Source organism: Piliocolobus tephrosceles, chromosome 15, assembly GCF_002776525.5.
Source record: "Piliocolobus tephrosceles isolate RC106 chromosome 15, ASM277652v3, whole genome shotgun sequence".
In the NCBI taxonomy this organism is placed as follows: domain Eukaryota; kingdom Metazoa; phylum Chordata; class Mammalia; order Primates; family Cercopithecidae; genus Piliocolobus; species Piliocolobus tephrosceles.
In genome coordinates, this window is record NC_045448.1 from 48,971,100 (window position 1) to 48,991,890 (window position 20,791).

General features: G+C 38.1%; 2 protein-coding genes across 3 annotated transcripts in view; one reads left to right on the top strand and one right to left on the bottom strand.

Annotated features, from left to right (window-relative positions):
* Positions 1–1,784, top strand: part of GTF2A1L (general transcription factor IIA subunit 1 like) — a 66,563-nt gene extending 64,779 nt beyond the window's left edge. Inside the window, exon 8 of one of the 2 annotated variants that reach the window (XM_023223825.2) lies at positions 1,509–1,784. In XM_023223825.2, coding sequence (XP_023079593.2) covers positions 1,509–1,616 — 108 coding nt within the window. In that variant the 3' untranslated portion in view covers positions 1,617–1,784. The remainder of the gene's footprint in view (positions 1–1,508) is intronic. The other variant, XM_023223824.3, reaches the window with a different exon arrangement.
* Positions 1,785–9,108: 7,324 nt separating this feature from the next.
* Positions 9,109–20,791, bottom strand: part of LHCGR (luteinizing hormone/choriogonadotropin receptor) — a 64,870-nt gene continuing 53,187 nt past the window's right edge. Inside the window, exons 10-11 of the mRNA XM_023223823.3 lie at positions 16,576–16,656; positions 9,109–11,180 (exon numbers count right to left, since the gene is read on the bottom strand). Of these exons, the coding sequence (XP_023079591.2) occupies positions 10,028–11,180; positions 16,576–16,656 (1,234 nt within the window). The 3' untranslated portion in view covers positions 9,109–10,027. The remainder of the gene's footprint in view (positions 11,181–16,575; positions 16,657–20,791) is intronic.

Consider the following 20,791-nt stretch of genomic DNA (forward strand, 5'->3'; position numbering starts at 1 on the left):
TGCATTGGCTGGTACCTCTAGAGTGTTTAAGAAGTTGGGTAATGGTGGATATCCTTGTCTATGTCCTGACTTTAGTGAGAATGCTTTCAGGGTTTTTCCCACTAAGTGTGTCACTGGCTTCTGGGCTGAGATGGGTGGTGTGTGTGTGTGTGTGTGTGTGTGTGTGTGTGTGTGTATATAATACACAGTCTTTTAATCTTTTTTTTCCTTGAGTTTTAAAAAATCTAAAATGCAATAGCTTTATTAAATACTTTTTCAACACAATTAGAGGTGATTATACGATTTGTCAGTAACTCAAGTAATATGATGTTTATATTAATAAATTCCTAACACTGAACTATTGTATATCTAGAAAAAATATAGTCACTAGATAAAAGTACCACAATGAATTGTTGCTTCTGTTGCTGTTCTCCTGCTAATTCTGGTTATATTTTATTACCTGTGCTCAGTTTGGGATTTTTGTTGTCACTATTGTATTCCCAAGGGATTTTTAAGACATGTGCAAGTGCCTGTGCAAGACAATTTGGGAATAAAACTCAGAAAAAATTTACTAGGACTTAAACCACCACCCCCACAAAAATAGGGGTTTATCTTATGTGTTTTGTTATGCTTCACAAAATGCATCTGAATACCAGTCACAGCTTTTCCTGGACTTGACTATTTGTAGTCAACAACTAGGTTTAAATTTTACTCTTGATCTCAGATCATATATTCCTAGGGCTTTTAAATAGTCACTTGCAGTTTACTTAGAGGTAGCAATGATTTTATGGCTTGTTACCTCTTGAAGTAGTAAAATTTCTTATTTTTTATTTTGTCTGTGTCTAGGCTGATTTATGAAATCTAGAAAACAGCCAGCAGAATCTAACAGATTATAAACTGTATCTTCTGACCTTGTTCAGTGCTTTATTGTGACTTTCTTCCTCACAATGAAGTATCAGTTTTTCATTTCTGGTAACATTACCTACATCTTTCCTGTTTATTGCTTTGCAGACATACTGGACTCTTTGCTGTTCTTGAACAATCCAGGCATGCCGCTCTTCAGGACTGTTCACTTCTGTTCCTTTTATCTGGAATGCTTCTGAGTCAATATCTGCCTGGCTTTATTCCTTACCTTTCCAAGTTTTTGCTCAAGTGTCACCTCACATGACAGCTTAATATTCTATACAATTTACTTAAGTATTAGGTTTCTGTCCTTCCCTATTAAAATGTAAACTCTTAAAAGGCAGGGATTTTTTTTTTTTTGGTTTTACATATACAGGATGTGTGTTTTTATATATAAAATATACAGTATAGAAATATATGTACCTTAATATATTTCCAGTGCCTAAAACAGTGTCTAACACATAGGAACTCAAATGTTTGTGGAATGAATAAACTATCTTGAGGAGGTTTTAGTTTTAAGGCACTCACATTTAGGGTGAGAATAATCCCACTTACTGTAGCAAAGAAATGCAGGTGATCCTTTAACTTGTAAAATTAATTAATGTAAACTACTTTTCTCCCTCCAGATTCATCGAAGCAAGAACAAATGGAAATTCTATTTGAAAGATGGTGTTATGTGTTTTGGAGGGAGAGACTATGTTTTTGCAAAAGCCATTGGTGATGCAGAGTGGTAAACCTTGTGAGCTCAGTACAGCTATTTTGTGAACATCAGTTGGACTATATTGCATATTGTGAAATTCATTTTTATTTTAAATATAGTCCAGCAGAGAGCTGTTCAAATTTGTAGTTCAATGTATGGAATTTAATAAAATTATAATTCAGATGCAGATACAAATACACAATTTTATATGTATTTCATTTTGTGTCTTAACAGGGTTTTTAAAAACTCTCATTCTATACCATTACAAAGCATAGATGCATCAGGATAATGGAACATGAAAAAGTATCACATTTCTTTTTTCTTGAAGTAAAATTTAAATCACATTTCAGTTCCCCTTCATGGTAAAGTCAGTATCAGTTATTAGATTGGGACCAGCATTCCTCCCACCTCTCACCAAACCATGTTATAGAACGTCCTTGGGAGTCTTTTAAGTAGTGGAATATTCAAAAAGGCTTCTTTGGGTTTTAATTCTGTACTGATTACTGGAAATATGTTGATTGTTTAAGCCCAGATGGTCCCTTGGAGGCAGATGCCTATGCTATTATTTGAACATGAAAATTTTTGCTGAGGCTAGGATCCCTATAGCTAAGGATCAGCCTCTTTGGACTTATCATCTGGCTAGGCCATTCTTCTTTATATTTCTGGGGAATTGTGAGGAAGTGGGTTAGATTTCTGTTCTACTTCTTGAAATTTTATACTTCTGTATTTTTCCTAATCATGGTGGGTTTTTCTCTCTCCCTACTTTTTCTGTTTTTTTTTTTTTTGTGCAGTGGAAGACCCCTTTGCAAACCCTTTCCCCTTCAAAGGCAGTGCCTCACTCTCTTTTTCTTAACAGGGATCTCCTTCATTGATTTTAGGCTTTCTAAAACAAAAGTCAAGAAGAGATGTTCTCTTCAGGAACTTCTGCTTTGGCAATTTGATTTGAGATACGGAGGACTGGATAACTGTCTTGAAATCACAGAGAGAAAACAAAACATCAGATAAATAGCCCTCATTTTCCTGTAGCAATAAAAACAAAGCAAATTAATATTTCGATGCTATTCTATAATACTCTCTTCCTTAGTAGATTCACATCTCTCAAAGAAACATTTTCCCCATCACTCTGCTGCTCTTAACAGGTGGGGCACATATGGTCTGTAAGTCTAGGAGCTCTGTTTTTATCCCTGAATGGTGTTTTTAAGGACAGTAACTGTCACACAAAAAGCAGTGCAGGGATGAGTAGGTTATGGCCTATTAAAGCTCCTTAAGGATTCGATATCTGGATCTGACTGGTTACAGGACAAATTCCCCATATCTTTTTGGAAAGCAACCCTATTGGGGAGTTTAATTTTTTCCAACACTTTTCTGTCCTACACAAGAAGCTCAGCTATTGGTATATCTTCTCGAAATCTGGATGGATCTCCTTTGAGCCCTGGGCAATGTGGATGGGGTATTGTCTCTGGCCTAAAGTTGGCAGCTGCATGAGGATTCAGTTAGTACTAGTGAGTGGGCTGGTCCCCTAGCTGTATTCTCCCATTAGGCCCTCTTTATCCTTAGCGATTGACCTTCATCCAAAAGTGATTGACCTTTTCCTTATTACCAGTGCTATTCCAGATCCTTCTCTGGATCTTGAGAACTCCCAGGAGCTGTGCGTTCTTTTCAAGTGTGTTGCCTTCCATTAAATGTCTGTATTCTCTACATGGAAAGTAAAAAACAGAGCCCTTTGCATCTGTCTCTGAAATGTGCCTGCCTCCATGCCTGGCTAATTTTTTGTATTTTTAGTAGAGATGGAATTTCACCGTGTTAGCCAAGATGGTCTTTATCTCCTAACCTCGTGATACGCCCGCCTCGGCCTCCCAAAGTGCTGGGATTACAGTTGAGGAGTGTACTGTCTTCTTCCTGTTTTCTTTCAGGCCCACCCAGTCATTCTGTATTTTCCCTAGGCAAATTTTCTTGCAAATTAAGGGCTGAATTTATTGATATAGGTGTACGCACCTGGGAGCTGGGAATTAATGTGTTGGTTCAAGTGCCTGGGGGAGGCAGTAATATTTGTTTCTAAAATTCTTTTCCTCTTCTTCACTGTGAACTTTAAAATCTCATTTTACTTTGGTGATTTTTTAAATGGCGTATTACACATACTGTTATTATATTAGGCCTCTTTATTTGTGTAGTGTATTTTATCATTAAAGAATAAGTCATGGTTGTTCCATTTGTGTCTCTGCTTGCTCTCATGCCCCTCATCTTTTAAAAATGCAAAAAGTCAATTTAAATGTATGCTTATCACAAAGCAATAATAATTTTCCTTGCATGCTAACATAAACCAATTACATAGTTTTATTGGTGACTACAGAGATAATTAAGAGATCACCTAATTATTTTGGATCTGTTACCTTTTTATTAGTCTCAGATAATGCTAGGAAAAATCCTAGTTCTTGAGAAGTCATCTGAACAGTGACTTTAACATTTTTTGGCCTGAATCTACACTCAGTATATATTTGCATGTCGACTGACACACATAACACAAATGAGACAAAAGTTTCAGAAAATTATGCTTGCCTTTAGCATATGACAGCCTTCCCGACATCATCTATTTGATTCTGTTTTGTTTCATTAAAAATATTGATCGTGTTGCCCCACTAAATTGATTTCACTACCTACATTTTTAACCTGTGTAGTAAAGATAGAGTGAGACACTAGTTCATTTTAAAAGAGAAAATTATTCTTTAAGCCCTGTAAGTCAGGAGAGTCTACCTGAGACTTGGCTTTGATATCATATTACTTTTACTTTCAGGAACATCTTTATTATGTCCAAGGTAAACATTTCCTATTGCATTTTTATAACAAAATACTCTGTTTCTTAGGTTCTTATAAAGACAGTCTCTTGGTAAATGTCATTTCTAAGCTCTTTTATAGGTAGAGAAATTTCTATGTCAGTATACTTTCAGAATTTCTCAAGTGTTTTTGTTCGCATGCTGTAGTTCTTTCTTCCCTTTCTCCCTCCCTCCATTCCTCCCTCCCTCCCTCCTTCTTTTCCTCCTCCCCTCTCCTCTCCTCTCCCCTCCCCTCCCCTAACCCTTCCCTCCCCTCCCCTCCCTCTCCTCCCTTTTTCCTCTCCTTCCCCTCCCTCCATTTCTCCTCCCCTTCTCCTCCCCTTTTCCTCCCCTCCGTTTCTCCTCCCCTTCCCCCCACTCCCTTTCTCCTCCCCTTCTCTTCTTTTGAGACAAGGTCTGGCTCTATCACCCAGGCTGGAGTGCAGTGGTGCTATCTCAGTTTACTGCAACCTCCACTTCCCAGGCTCAAGAGATCCTCATGCTTCAGCCTCCCAAGTAGTTGGCATTACAGGCACTACCATGCCTGGTTAATTTTTATATGTTTTGTAGAGACAGGGTTTTGCCATGTTGCCCAGGCCTGTCTTGAACTTGGGAGCTCAAGTGATTTGCCTGCCTTGGCCTCCCAAAGTACTAGGATTACAAGTGTGAGCCACCAAACCTGGCCTATGCTGTAGCTCTTTCTTACATACTTTCTTCTTCTCTCTGTAGACTAAGAAGATCTTGCTGAGTTTGCACAGTTAGTCTCTTAGGGACTGACCAACTGACCTTGTCTGGTACATTTACCTATTTTATTCAATGTGCAGAACACCTCAGTCATGGCTATAATATATGTAAATAATCACCTCTATAGCTCAGACGCCATAGAGCAGCAAGAAATCTAATTGACACACGCAGTTTCAGTCACTTAGATTGTGTAGGAAAAAGGATAACTTTTAGAGTGAATAGCATCAGTTAATTGTGGTGGGTAAAAAGGGAGGGGATTTAATGGGAGATTTTATTTCGACTCATATTAGTAGGTTAATATTATCCTGGTTTTCATGTAAATACACTCTAAGCCAGTGGGAATGTTGTGATTTATAACTAGAAGGCTAAATTATGAGTAGAAAGCCCTAGGTAATAACTCATAGGGGAAGAAAAAGATAAAAATATTGCTCATTTTGAGGAAATCATTATTCTAATTATAAACACATTTATTGAAATCTTTGTGACAGAGATTCTTAATTACATGTGGACTCACTACAGTTTGAGGAAACCAAAATCATGCCCTTTACAGCAAATATTATAAATAGAGGAAAAAATACCATTGCCTTTTAAAATCATTTTGTAAATTTAGATGAGTTATTCCAGATGAATTAACCCTTCTTAGCCATTTTGCAGCCTACCAGTGAAAATATCAAATGTTAATCAAAAAATACAAAACAGAAATATAAATTTATCGAGTATTGCATTTTGATGATTTAGGTATGAGAGATTATACAGAATAAGAATACACATGCTTTCTATGAGACCGTCTCATAGAGGAAATGCTTCTTAACTAGGACAGTTTTATTTTCAGTTATAAAAGTGAATCAGCTAAAAAATTATGAGTCATCTATGATGTGTAAGACTCTAGATATAGTTGGAAACAGAGATGAGTGTACCATTAAAAAAACTCCTATCATAGGTGAATAAGAGGTGTACTTGTAAAGATAATTAACCCGGCAGTGTAGGGTAAGAGACAAATGAGTGACAGAGGACAAATGCTAAAGAAGTTCAAAGAGAGAGATCATTGTGGGTTATATATTATTTATGTCCTACTTTATTTTGGATAAAGGAAGAGTCTTGACTATAGCAGATTAAGGAAAAAGTAAAGAGAGTTTAATTGTTAAAAAATAAAAAAGGCTGGGCACGGTGGATCATGCCTGTAACCTCAGCACTTTGGGAGGCCAAGGCAGGAGAATTGCTTGAAGACAGGAGTTCAAGACCAGCCTGGGCAACATGGCTAAACCCCATCTCTACAAGAAAAAAAAAAAAAAAAAAAAAGCCAGACATGGTGGTGCACTCCTGTAGTTCCAGCTACTTGGGAGGCTAAGGTGGGAGGATCACTTGAGCCCAGGAAGTAGAGGCTGCAGTGAGCCATAATCGCACTACTGCACTCCAGCCTGGCTTACAGAGTGAGACTCTGGTTGTTTTTTGTTTTAAGAAAAAAGATAAAAAAGATAAACCTGTGGTTGTTTTAGGGCCTTAAAGGATGCAGGGAAGGAGTGGTAAGGGATAAGGTGTTCAGACAGTAAGAATGGCTTGGCTCCAGCATGGAGATTCATACGGCATGGCTAGGGAAAAGTGAATAGAACAATTTGTTTAATATAGAAAATCAGCAGGAAATAAAGTTAGTAGATTTAAAGTAGATCAGTAGTAATAAAGTTAGGACTCTCTGAATGTTAGGCTAAGCTCTAAAATTTAAATTTATGGTCCGATGAATTGCTCAGGATTTTTTTTTTTTTTTTGCAGGTATATAATAAAGTGAAATAGGATTTTATGACGATTAATCAGTGGTAGTGGGTATGAGAGTATGGACATGGGAAAGATTGGATAGGAATAAAAATTAGGGAGATACTCCAGGAGTAAGGGGAAAATGATCTGAGATGTGGGTGTGGCAATAAGAATACAATTTTTTTTCAGTTTACATTTACATGGGAATTTTTTTTTTCTTTTTTGAGACAGGGTCTCACTTTGTTGCCCAGGCTAGAGTGCAGTGGCATGATCATAGCTCACTGCAACCTCGAATTCCTGGGCTGAAATGATTCTCCTGTCTCAGTCTCCTGAGTAGCTGGTATTACAGGCACGTTGCCACCACACCTGACTAATTGTTTAATTTTAATTTTTGTAGACATGGGGTCTCACTATGTTGTCCAGGCTGATTTTGAACTTTTGGCCTCAAGTGCTTGTCCTCTCAAAGTGCTGGGATTACAGGCATGAGCCACCATGCCTGGCCCTGAAATATAAACTGGTGTAGAAGACAATTCAGAAGAATAACTGGTAGATCTTAGCAACTGAAGAATACAGGAATGAGAATGAGGAAGACAATATACTGTACCTCCATGTGTTAAAACTTAAATTATAGTGTAGAAAATAAACATCAGTTTTTGTGCAAAGGTTATGAAAGTTATCGTCAGAGTATATGTACAAGTAGCTTGGTCTTAAACTGCATTTGAGTGTGTAAAGTTTCTCCACAAGAATAGATTTTTATTTCCCTTTTTTTCCTTTATGCTTTTTTTGCTTTCTTAGCTGTTTTGGTTCTGGGATTTATATATGAATGAGAAAGTTTGTGTTAGGTACACAGCAACATGACTAATTAGTATTCTATTATATTGCTGAGACAAATTTTGGACACTAGCTTACGAGAGAGGCCTGCATCTGAATAAAGACAAGTAACTTGTTATGCAGCAGAAAAGTCAGAAATGTGAAAAACACAATACATATGTGAAAAACACAATAGAGAAGAGATTTTATAAAATTTATAATGTTATGATCCTTTGAATCACTTTGCACAGTGGCATAAGGATTGAAAACAGATTGGATGTGTAGAGTGTCTAGTTATGTCTATACATTTATATCATAAAATCTCAAAGGAGCTAAAAATGGGAAATAGCACAGATATTCATTAATAGAAGAATAGAAACAATGTTCTATGCATACAATGTAATACTAATCAGCAATATTCAAGCAATAACATGGATAAGTAGCAAATACATTGGGTTGAGTCAAAGGAGCCTTATACAAAGAGTATATACTATATGATTCCGTTTATTTGAAGTTCTAGAACAGACAAACTAATTGGTGGGAGAAAAAATAAAAAACTATCCTTCCCTCTGGGGCTGGGGGTCAGGAATTAACTGGGAAGGGGCATGAGGGAACTTTCTGAGGGTGATGATATTATATTACTATGCCTTGATAGAAGTTTGGGTCACATGGTGTATGCATTTCTCAGAACTCATTAAATGGCATGCTTAAGATTTGTCCATTTCATTATATGTAAATTTTATCTAGAAATGTAAATAAATATCTTGGTTAGTAGTAAGAGTGCTAAAATGTTTAGGGCTAAGTTCTGATGTCTACAAATTACTCTGTAATGCATCCAGAATAAGATGAATTGATAAATCATGGATAATTACATACATATGTAATGAAGCTAATATGGTAAAATATTGTTGAACCGAAGTGGTGCTGTATGGGTGTTCACTGTACAATTCTTTCAATTTTTCTGCACATTTGAAAACATAAAATGTTGGGGAAAATTTAAGGAACTTTGAATGCATATTACACCCTTAGATGACTGTTTTACCAATATGAGAGTCAGTAAAACACAGTGATTAAGAGGCTGGGGTCCTGAATCAGAGCTTTGAGTTTAAATTCTATTAGTTGGATCTTTTATTTGTTTTGAGAACGTTGACAAATTGTAGGTTTTGCTCTCCTATAAAATGTGAATAATATCTACATCACAGAGTTTTATGAAGATTAAGTGCGTTAAATTATATAACATTTATCAAGATGTTTGGTATAGAATTAGCTTTCAATGAGAGTTACTTTAAAAAAGTCAAAGGAGCATACAAAAAACACTGTAGTTAAAACCATGGTTTTGTTGTCCTATAAGACTTCTAGCAAATACTGAATATATTTTCCTATACTCTCCAAAGGATAGAAAAGATGAAACAATTATTTTTAAATATTTAAACATTTTATTTCATTCAAATAAAAATATAAGCTCTAGAAAAAATTGTTTTCATTATATGTTTCATAACTTCAGAGTAATTCTAATTCAGCACATTTGTAGTGTACCATTGCCAAGATCTTGAGGTAGGAAGCAAGAAAACAAAATGGACTGAGACAGGGTTCCTACTCACGAGGAGTTTACAGTCTACAGCTTAATGTTTCACTAAGCAGATAGGCTGAAATGTGCTTTTAGATGTTTACCTTAAATGATAAATAAGTAGAATCCAGATAGGGGATAGATAAAAGTCTCTATAATAGAACAAATAGAACTTTCCGTGGTGGTGAAAATATTCTGTGCCTGTGCTGTCCAGTATGGTAACCACTAGTCACATGTAGCTATTGAGAACTTGAAACGTGGCTAGTGCAACTGAGAAACTACACTTTTTATTTTATTTAATTTTAATTTAGCCACATGTGGCCAGTGGCTACCAGATTGGACAGTGCATCTCTAGACTGTGTTTTTCAAACCACCTGAGGAAAAAGGCCATTTAAATTTCTAATCTGTTATGAACTAATATTTTTATGGAATGCCATGCAAATTACAGAAATGAAAAAAAGATATGCAAAATACCTCCTCAGTTTTTTAATAGATTCATCAAACAAAATTACTGTGGCAAAATTTCTATAAAGATTTCTAAACGCTCTCAACTTGTGTATTGATGCCCTAGAGCAATGACAAATAGTTTTTAGTATGGCAGTGGTCATAGACTACACTTTCTGCTAGGTAGAGGTCTCTTGCCCAATGTACCTAAAAATAAATAATTTCCTAAATCCAACCCTTTATGTTAAAATTACTGGTACAGGTAATTTTTTTTTGTACAGGCTTAAAAACAATTCGATAATGCAGTTGCTGATGTAACAGTTAACACTCTGTGTAGCACGTCTTGTCTAGGAGAGCTGTACCTTGACAGTGCAATGTGGACAGCTTCAAGGTGGACTGAGAAGGCTTATTTAATCCAGTGAAGCCATTTTTGCAGTTGGAGGTATAAGCTGAAAAATCCTTCCTTCGATAAAGTTCAGCCCGATGTTTACAGCATCCAAATTTGCTCAGCAACAGAAAGAAATCTCTTTGGAATGTCTTAGTGAATATTGCATACAGAAATGGATTGGCACAAGAATTGATGGGATAAAAAAGAACCAGTAAAACTTTAGAGTTGGTTACTGTGATAAGAGGCACTTTGAAGGCAGCTGAGATGGCAAAAAAAGAGATAGGTGCCATGCAGGTGAAATCCGTGAAGATGAGGATTGCCATTTTCTTAGCAATCTTTGTATCTTTGTTGGTAGCCATTAATTCTGGGTTTTGGACTGCAAAATAAATTTTAATGTAGCAAGCACAAATTATGATGAAGGCCACCACATTGAGAATCAGGATGGTTAATATATAGACTTGTGAGAGAGTGGTTTCCACATCCATGGGGAAACATATACTGACCTTCATGTAATTGCTGACACCCACAAGGGGCAACATAGCAATTAGAGAAGAAAAGAGCCATCCTCCAAGCATAATCAGAATGGCATGTCTTAATCGCAGCTTTTGGTCCAGGTGAATAGCATAAGTGATGGTGTGCCATCTTTCTAGAGTGATGACGGTGAGGGTGTAGACAGAAAGTTCACTTGCGAATACAGTGAAAAAGCCAGCAGTGCTGCACCCACTCCCTGTCTGCCAGTCTATGGCATGGTTATAGTACTGGCCCTTGGTTTGGGAATCAACTGAGGCTATGAGCAGCAGATAGAGTCCCATGCAAAAGTCTGCAAAGGAGAGATTGCACATGAGAAAACGAGGCACTGTAAGTTTGTAACGACTTGTCAGGAGAACAAAAAGAACAGTCATGTTTCCCATGATGGCTAGAATATTAATCAGCCAAATCAGGACCCTAAGGAAGTCATAGCCCATAATATCTTCACAGGGATTAAAAGCATCTGGTTCAGGAGCACATCGGGGTGTCTTGGGTAAGCAGAAACCATATTCATAGTCCCAGCCACTCAGTTCACTCTCAGCAAGCATGGCAGAATAACTGTAAGAAGAATTATTGGCTTGATGTAAGAGATTTTCTCTGAGTATTAAAAAAATTCAAGAATTATGTTTCTTTAAAGCGGAAGAAACAAAAGGAAACAAATCCATAATAGCCTCAGCCTTACGTTTGTTAAATTGTTTGAGAACTCTGATTTGATGTAGGAGTTCCTTAAGAAGGGAATGAAAAGCCATTAGACTATATATACACGTATCTACACACATATATGTATATATACACATATATACATACATATATACACACATGTGTATACATATGCACATATATACACAGGTACATATATATGCATATATACATATGTATATTTATAAATATGTTGTGTTTTATATATTTATAAATATATATGTGTGTATATATACATATATATAAAAACATATATATAAAAACATTGATGCAAAAACTTAATGAAGCTGTTTAAAAAGGATGATTTTCTTTCGAAAACAAGTTTCGAAAGACAATGTATGCTTGGTAAATCTAAAATAATCCTTTCTTGTCATTTTCTTAGCTATTTATCTCTCATTTAGTTGCCAACCAAATTGCTACCAAGCTGTTTGTACGTAGTAGAACACAAATGGAAGGCTCATGTTATTGAAAGTCATTTGCTACTGGTGGACTTGTTTGCATTTAAGTCCCTGGCTAATCAAATAGTCCAATCGAGAAATAGAAACCAAGGATAGATTATTAGAAATTTAGGAGCAGAGGAAGAATATAGTTGTGAACAAGAGGAAGAGATGGTGAAAACATTGCTCTTTAGGGGCATGAGTCAAAGACAGGGAGGCTTAAGAGGTACTTTGTCCCTAGTGAAAGAACAGCCCTTCCTTTGCCACTCCTTTCCAACCCCACTGATACTTCCTGAGTTTAGGGTTTTTTCTGCTTTCTCTCTCTCTTTTTTTTTGAGACGGAGTCTGGGTCTGTCACCAGGCTGGAGTGCAGTGGCACAATCTCGGCTCACTGCAACCTCTGCCTCCCAGGTTCAAACGATTCCCCTGCCTCAGCCTCCCGAGTAGCTGGGACTACACGCACACACCACCACCCCCAGCTAATTTTTTGCATTTTTAGTAGAAATGGGGTTTCACCATGTTGGCCAGGATGGCCTCCATCTCCTGACCTTGTGATCCACCCGCCTCGGCATTACAGACATGAGCCACTGGCCCGGCCCGGGTTTTTGTCCTTTCTTACGGAGCAATTAGTTTTCTTCCTGATATCCTTTCTTCAATCTTAGCCCTCTCCCTAGTCCATTTGTATGTACCTTCTAGAACGGCCTTTCCCAAATACAAAGTTACTAATTTCACTTACTGAACTCAAACCTGCCCCAGGCTCTCATTGGCTATGAGATAAAAATCCAAACTCATTGTGATGACTTCCAAGGCCTTCGTTGGTCTGGGTTCTGCCTATTTCTCCAACCTCATCGCTAAGAAGCAGTAGTGCTGCAGAATTCAGAGAATGGGCTCTGGAGCGAGACTTCCAGGACCCAGTTCTAGCACGGCTCTTATAGGCTGTGTAATCCCGGGAGAGTTAATTAATATCTCTGTGCCTCAAGTTCTTTATTTGCCAAGTAGGGATAATAATCATACCTTGTATGTTACAGTTGTGCTAAGAATTGAATGCATTCATACATGTAGAATGTTTAGAATAATTCTTGAAGCAATCAATATTAGGGATCCTTAAAATTAGCTCTTGCAGCTCCCTTGGGCAACCTTCTCTTTGGTCACATAAAATGACTTGTAGCTCTCTGAATAAGTTCTACTATTTCACTCCTCTGTCTTTGTACATACTTCTGCCTAGAATTTTCTTCCTTTCCTCATCTCTCTGGTGAATTCCTCCTCATCTGTAAAGATAAGCTCTTCTATGAAGGTTTTCTTGATTATACTCCCCAAGTATTATTTATCCTCCTGCCAGAGCTGAACTTAGTACAATTGCAATTTGTCAAAACATATTGCAATTAAGTGATGATGCATGTCTATCTTCTTTAATTGTCTATTCACTTCTTGAAAACAGAGGACTAGGTTTTACTCATTTCTGAAATCCCAGTGCCTAGCACAGTTTTGGCTCAGAGTGTTCATTCAGTAAATGTTTGTAGAGTGAATAATTCTAAACCAGGATGATTCTAGCTCTGAAAGGAATTAAGAGGATACAGGGACAGTGAGCACACAGCATGATGCCTGTAGGCTCAACAAACATTTTTGTTTTTACCCATCTTCTGCTAATACAATCTTAGGAACTGGAGAAATGGGCATATTTTTTTTCTGTCAAGGCCATTACATATATGTATTTATAATACATTTTTGTACAATACATGAGGAACCTTATGGTTCTAACACACTAAAAGGATATTTTTCTCTACTTTCGAAAGCTAACTTCTCATGTTTTGTATTTTAAGTGCATACCTAGTTCAGTGAGTGGAGGAAATAATAAATTGAAAGAATACAATACTGAAGGGAAAGAACACAGATTTTAAAAAAGAAAAAGATCTGTGACCTGGGACTCTGAAAATATGTTAGAGTATTGTGGAGCCCAATTTGGAACTAGAGAAGGGCTGCTGCTTTGTACAGAAGATCACATAGGAACCTCCTGTGTTTTATTATTAAATATTGTTGTAACCAGCACATTTGTTTGTCCTCTTCTCATAGACATAAATATAATTACCATTTTTTTAATCTTTAAAGGGAGAAGATGGTTATAAAGAACTATTAAAGAAAATAGATCATTAATTTCTTAGCATTAGAAAGCTTTTAAGGCCAGGCACGGTGGCTCATGCCTGTAATCCCAGCACTTTGGGAGGCTGAGGCAGGCAGATCACCTGAGGTCAGGAGTTTGGACCAGTCTGGCCAACATAGCAAAACCCTGTCTCTACTAAAAATACAAAAATTAGCTGGGCATGGCGGCATGCACCTGTAATCCCATCTGCTTGGGAGATTGAGGCAGGAGAATCGCTTGAACCCAGGAGGCGGAGGTTGCAGTGAGCTGAGATTGTGCCACTGCACTTGAGCCTGGGTGACAGACCGAAATTCTGTCTCAAAAAAAAAAAAAAAGTTTTTAAAGACCATCTCATTGAATCCTTTCATTTTATTGGTAAGGAAACCAAGATTAAAGGAGGTAAGTGACTTGTCCAAGGTCTCTCGGGGATAGTGACAGTAGCAGCATGAGGTCTTCATAACCACAGCTCAGACACCTTTCCCCTAACTTCACTCTCATTGTTTTTCAAAGCGTGGTCCTTGAATCAGCTCCATCGGAATCACCAGGGTGTTTGTTAAAATGCAGACTCCTGGCTTTCCAAACCCTGAATAAAAAGTCTCTAGAGGCAGAGCCCAGGAATTTGCATTTTAAGTAAGCTCTCTAGATGATTCATACAAAATAATAGCCTTTGTTAAATTAGGTGAAAACTTTCCAACTGTTCCTGATTTCCTTTACTCCTTTCCCCTTATCAAAACTACTTCAGTTCTTAGAAGCACTATTGTAAAACTTCTAAAAATTCTGCCATGATTTCTGATTAAATTTATATCAATAAGAAGTCAAACGTGTTTTCTCACTTCCTCTCGCTGTCTGGTCCTTTGTCCTTTCTTTTTTTTGCCCTACTGGGCATGTCTAGCAATTTTTCTCCCTGGTGATTTGTCTTCAGACTAAATGCCCACCTGCCGTTACTTACGTTTGTGTCCTGGGGTGGCTTCTGAGGGTAGCATCATGCTTACTGACAAAGCCCAGCACGGAGCTGTCTTTAGTGTTGGAGGCTATGCAGGGAGTATGAATGGACTCACATGGGCTTAGTAATATTGAATCAGAGGAAGGAGAGCTGTAGTACCGCTGCTCCAGTCACAAGAAAGAAAGGAGAAAAGATGGGAATTTTAGGAGGACAATAGGGCCAGCCATAGAGGTAAGGATGCATTATCTTGGGGAGAACAGGTAAGGCTCAGTGGCTGGCTGTAGAATTTCTAAACTCTAGGCACTGAGGAATGGCTATCTGGTGGGAAGGAGGAGGTAGGAGATTTAGCATAAAATGCTTTCACAAGGAGAATGCTGTTTGTACTTAGATTTTATGTTAATTTCGGTTAGTTTTGAAGATGCTAGAGATTAGGGACTTGTGTTAAAGCAGCGATAGCATAGCAAACTTAAGGTTGTTTATGCTCATTTGGGAAGGTTTACGGTGAGGACTGGTGAGGATTATATGGAGGATGGTTTAAAGTCTTCCTTCCCCTCAAACCACTCCTTGGTGCTATTATTAACTATACCCATAAATGTTTTCTTGTTGATAAGAATAAGGTCATGTGGTTGCAAAAGAGTTACATAGAAGGTTACTGATAGAATACTGAGTAAGATGGTGGGAAGGGAGAAGAAAAGGCCACTGGAGGATATGGGTGCCAGACCTACTGCGAGAAAAGGAAAAGAAGGAGACAGTAATACTTATTTACCCTTGGTGTTGTCACATTGCTAAGCAACTTCCTTCATTCTCATGGTTCTGAAAGCCAAATGGTATTTCTGCTGTTCCTTACAGATGAGGAGAAAGGTCTCAAAAAGGATAAATTTTGCCAGTGATACTCAGTGTTATAGGAAGGTTACTTCCAAGGATTCATATCCTTGGAATGGAACCCCAAAGTCCAGGGTCATTCTACCACGTCACCCTGAAGCATCTGTCTAACTTGGAGGCTGATAGGAAAAGAAAAGAGGAGAAAATTTCAGAAAGAGATTGGCGAAGTATCTCAGAGGGACCTCTAGTTTTGTAGTCTGGAGGACTCATGGGGGCATAATAAAATCTAAATCTTAGTAAATGTGCCATAGAGACACTGGGATTATCTTCTGAGGCATGCTGTTTTACAGTTGAAGATAAGTGAAATGCCAAGGCAGCCAGCATTTATAGCAGAAAAGTGTTAAAAGTTAGTCAGTAAAACAGCAATGTAGCTTCCATCCAGTGTATGTTAGCGATACCGTGAAGACTAATTTTAAGCCCAGGAGCATAGTTGTTGAGGTAGCCTAAGTCTCCTTTAAGGGAAGTGGCTACTTTTAAGCTATGTTTGCAATTAGTTAATCTTTGTGGAATGTTGACCATGTGACTAGGGGAAATTCTTACAAATGAAGCTATCAGTTATATCAACCTTTGGTGACATCAAAATACCTGCAAAGTTTTAATTTTTGAGGAGGCTTTAATACAATTTTGGAATAAATATTAAGGAACATTTTAAAATAGTTTTTTAAACAGTTGAAAGAGATGCTTGATCAACTTGATGTCAATTGCAAAGAAAAAATTCCCATTTTAAAACTATTTAAAGATGCTTTGCAACAGCTCCCCAACCAAGACTGTATCAAAAGAAAAAATTGATGCTGATAATAAGGTACACACAGAACAAGATATGACTTCTGAGTTTTCTTGCATGCAAATACTTACGATGTTTTATTATCCAGTTTCCTTACTGTGCTTTCACATTGTTTGGAAAAGTTTTCAGAAATGGAAAGTGAAAAATTCTGTCTGAAAGAGAAGAGGTTAAAAAAAGCATTTGAGCTTTTGGTCTTCAAGCTAAACCTGATTGTGCATCTATTTATGCTTTGTTCATGCAAATTCTTTACCTATTACACCAGCATCTTGTTCTGCACCATTGTCCTAACTGAAATGCTTCCTGAGGAGAGAGTAAAGCCTTCTGAATTGTCATTAGAGTGCTTCCAGCTTAGATAAAATGCTTCTGAATACTAAGCATTTTGTGTGGGCACTAGAGATGAAAAAACTTAAATTTGTCATATTGAATCAAGGATTTTTCAATGATTACTAAAAGCTACTTTTATGGCATATTAAGGTTTGCTCCTTACCACTCTCTTTTCCACATTGGCCTTAACAAATAATCATTCTGTGTTCATGGTTTTGAATTGTAACTGGGCACCTTTTTTTTAAGGATTTGAAGATGCCGGACCTGACATCATGATGTGAATTTCAGGTTATTTTTTCTTATGTGCAGAAACATATGTGGGTGCTCCCTGCTCCTCCATCTTTCCCTCTAAGAAGTTTAGCCTATGGAAATTGAGAAATACCAATAAAATAAAATGAGGCCTGTTCTTACCTGAGGGAGCACTTACCTAGGGATGAAATTTAAGGGAGATACAAATGAGTAAAGAAATAGGATATAAGCATTCCCTTTACTTCCACAGCCTTGCCAGCATCTGTTGTTTTTCTCATTGTGGTTTTGATTTGCATTTCTCTGATGATTAGTGATGATGAGCATTTTTTCTTTAGAAGACATACAAGCAGCCAACAAACATATGAAAAAATGCTGTTCTATTCATGCCCTTTGCCCACTTTTTAATGGGGTTATTTATTTTTGTGCTTGTTGATTTGTTTAAGTTTGTTATAGATTCTGGATATTAGACCTTTGTCAAATGCATAGTTTGTGAGTATTGTTTCCCATCCTGTAGGTTGTCTGTTTACTCTGTTGATAGTTTCTTTTGCTGTGCAGAAGCTCTGTAGTTTAATTAGGTCCCACTCGTCAATTTTTGTTTTCGTTGCAATTGCTTTTGAGGACTTAGCTAAAAATTCTTTACCAAGGCTGATGTCAAGAAGGGTATTTCCTAGGTTTTCTTCTAGGATTTTTACAGTTTGAGAAAAGGGAACGCTCATACACTGTTGATGGGAGTGTAAATTAGTTCATCCACTGTGGAAATCAGTTTGGAGGTTTCTAAAAGAACTTAAAACAGAGCTACTATTCAACACAGCAATCTCATTACTCAGTGTATACCCAGTGAAATAGATCATTATACCAAAAAGACACATGCACTTGTATGTCATTGCTCTGCTATTCACAATAACAAAGGCATGGAATCAACCTGGGTGCCTGGATTGGATAAAGAAAATGTGGTACAGGCCGGGCACAGTGGCTCACACCTGTAATCCCAGCACTTTGGGAGGCCGAGGCGGGCGGATCGCGAGGTCAGGAGATCGAGACCATCCTGACGAACACGGTGAAACCCCGTCTCTACTAAAAATACAAAAAAATTAGCCGGGCGTGGTGGCAGGTGCTTGTAGTCCCAGCTTCTAGGGAGGCTGAGGCAGGAGAATGGCATGAACCTGGGAGGTGGCGGAGCTTGCAGTGAGCAGAGATCGCACCACTGCACTCCAGCCTGGGCGACAGAGCGAGACTCCATCTCAAAAAAAAAAAAAAAAAAAGAAAAAATGTGGTACATATATACAATATAATTCTATGTAGCCATAAAAAATAATGTCTTTTGCAGCAACATGGATGGAGCTGGAAGTCACAATCTTAAGTGAATTAATTCAGGATAAGAAAACCAAATACTGCATGTTCTCACTTATAAGAGGGAGCTCAACACTGGGGACATATGAACAGAAACATGGGAACAACAGGTGCTGCAGAATACTAGAGGGGGCAGGGAAGGAGGGAGGCATGGGTTGAAAACTACCTATTGAGTATTATGCTTACTTCCTGGATGCAATATACTCATGTAACAAACTGGTACATGTACCCCTGTAACTAAAATAAAAGTTGAATCAAAAAATAGTAGTTGTCCACAGAGGAGGTCTACAGAAAAAAAACAGTGGTTTCTTCATAATTACAAATGCCCTTGATTGTCTTTTATTTCTTCTCTCCTCATATTCACTGCCCTGATGGCATCCTCATGACAGTCCATCTTTGTTTTTATAGAGAATGAAATTTGCATCTTCTCTGATGGGACAATGCATTGTTTCTACACAGTTCATGCATATTCTATGCAAGAAGTACCATGCTGTTGACACATTATTACAAGGTTTATCAACTGCATTCATTAAGAATTTGGACATGATGGAAAAGGACAGGCTCAGAAGGGGCTAATTCCAAAAGGCTACTTGGTGAAGTCAGATCAAGATTCCCTGAGGGCAGTGGGGTACAAGGCCGCAACCAGAAAAGATATATGACATTTGCCTATTTTCCTTTTCATAAGTTTCAAATAGACTTACATTGTAATAGCAATTTGTAAAACATCAGAAAATTAAATTGTAACACACAGAAAGCAGGTAAAACCTGAATGTACAGCTCAATGATTTCTCACAGAATGATCAGCTATGTACCCATTAGTCAGGTCAATAAATGAAAATAACCAAGACCCCCTACCCCTGCCAAGAAAAAAAGAAAAATGGGAAAAGAGAGCAGGCTGTGGGGGCCTCAACCTTTACTGATGAGGAAGGAGAAATGAGGCAATTCAAATTGGACATTTCTATGTATTATTATTCTCCAATACATGAGACAAATCCTTGCAGGAATATTTTGTCTCTTTCACCTACTGGAATAAAAATCCCTGAACTAAAATTTTCACATGCCAGTAATTTCAGGAAGGGATGTGATTTCTTTGCCACAAAATGTGGGTATCCAGAATCAGCTTTATCATAAACCAATATCTCTATCCTTTTCCTAACTGGTCTCTCACCAGTTTTGCTCACCTCCAAACCATCCTCCTTGCTGCAAAGTGGTATTTTATAAAAGCAAATTTGAGTAATCTTGCTTCAAAGTCTTCATGGCTCCCCATCCTCTAAACAACTGGACCTGGCCCTCTGATCATCATGGCCCACATCTCCTTGGCTTCCTCTTCTGTTTCATCTTCCTCCATGTGTCCATGTTTCACTTTTTCTGAAAGAGTTCCATCTACTGTCTCTTGACTTTGTGTCTTCACATGAGCCATTCTATCTTCTTTGCCTGCTTTTTCTCACTCTGTCTAGACAACTCCTGCCTGTTCTTCAAGACTCAGCATAAATCACTTCCGTCAGGAGGCCTTCCATAATCCCTGCTACCATTAACAAACTCTTCCTCAGTGCTCTCAGAACACTCTGTTCTGTTCTCAGATATGTCATAACATTTGCTATGTTGGGCTTAAATATTGGCTCTCTTATGTGTTGCCCCCATACAGCTGTCTGTGACTTATCTTTGTACCTTCAGGCTTTCACACAGTGTTTGGAACATAGTGAGTGCTCAGTTAATGTTTTTGAAGCTCAGTTAATGCTACATGACTCTCTGAATACAGCAAGTGTTTTATCTTCTCAGCTATCCCAAAAGCCTCAGGTGGAGCTGAACCTCCTATATGCAAGGTACAAATAATGCATACTGGTTGATTATAAATAATTCATTTTGGTTGATTCCAAACAAAGACAGCAGCATCTGGTGTCACTCTCTTAGTGCCTTAACTGATTAACTGAATAGAGCCTATCTCCGTAGGCTGCAATAATAACGCTTCAGGGCAGTGTTGTCCCAACTGTAAGTTGTGTGACCCATTGGTGGGTCATGAAAGCAATAGAGTGCATCAAGACTGGCATTAAAAATCAAAAAAGCAGGCCGGGTGCGGTGGCTCAAGCCTGTAATCCCAGCACTTTGGGAGGCCGAGACGGGCGGATCATGAGGTCAGGAGATCGAGACCATCCTGGCTAACACGGTGAAACCCCGTCTCTACTAAAAATACAAAAAACTAGCCGGGCGAGGTGGCGGGCGCCTGTAGTCCCAGCTACTCCGGAGGCTGAGGCAGGAGAATGGCATAAACCCTGGAGGCGGAGCTTGCAGTGAGCTGAGATCCGGCCACTGCACTCCAGCCCGGGTGACAGAGCAAGACTCCGTCTCAAAAAAAAAAAAAAAAAA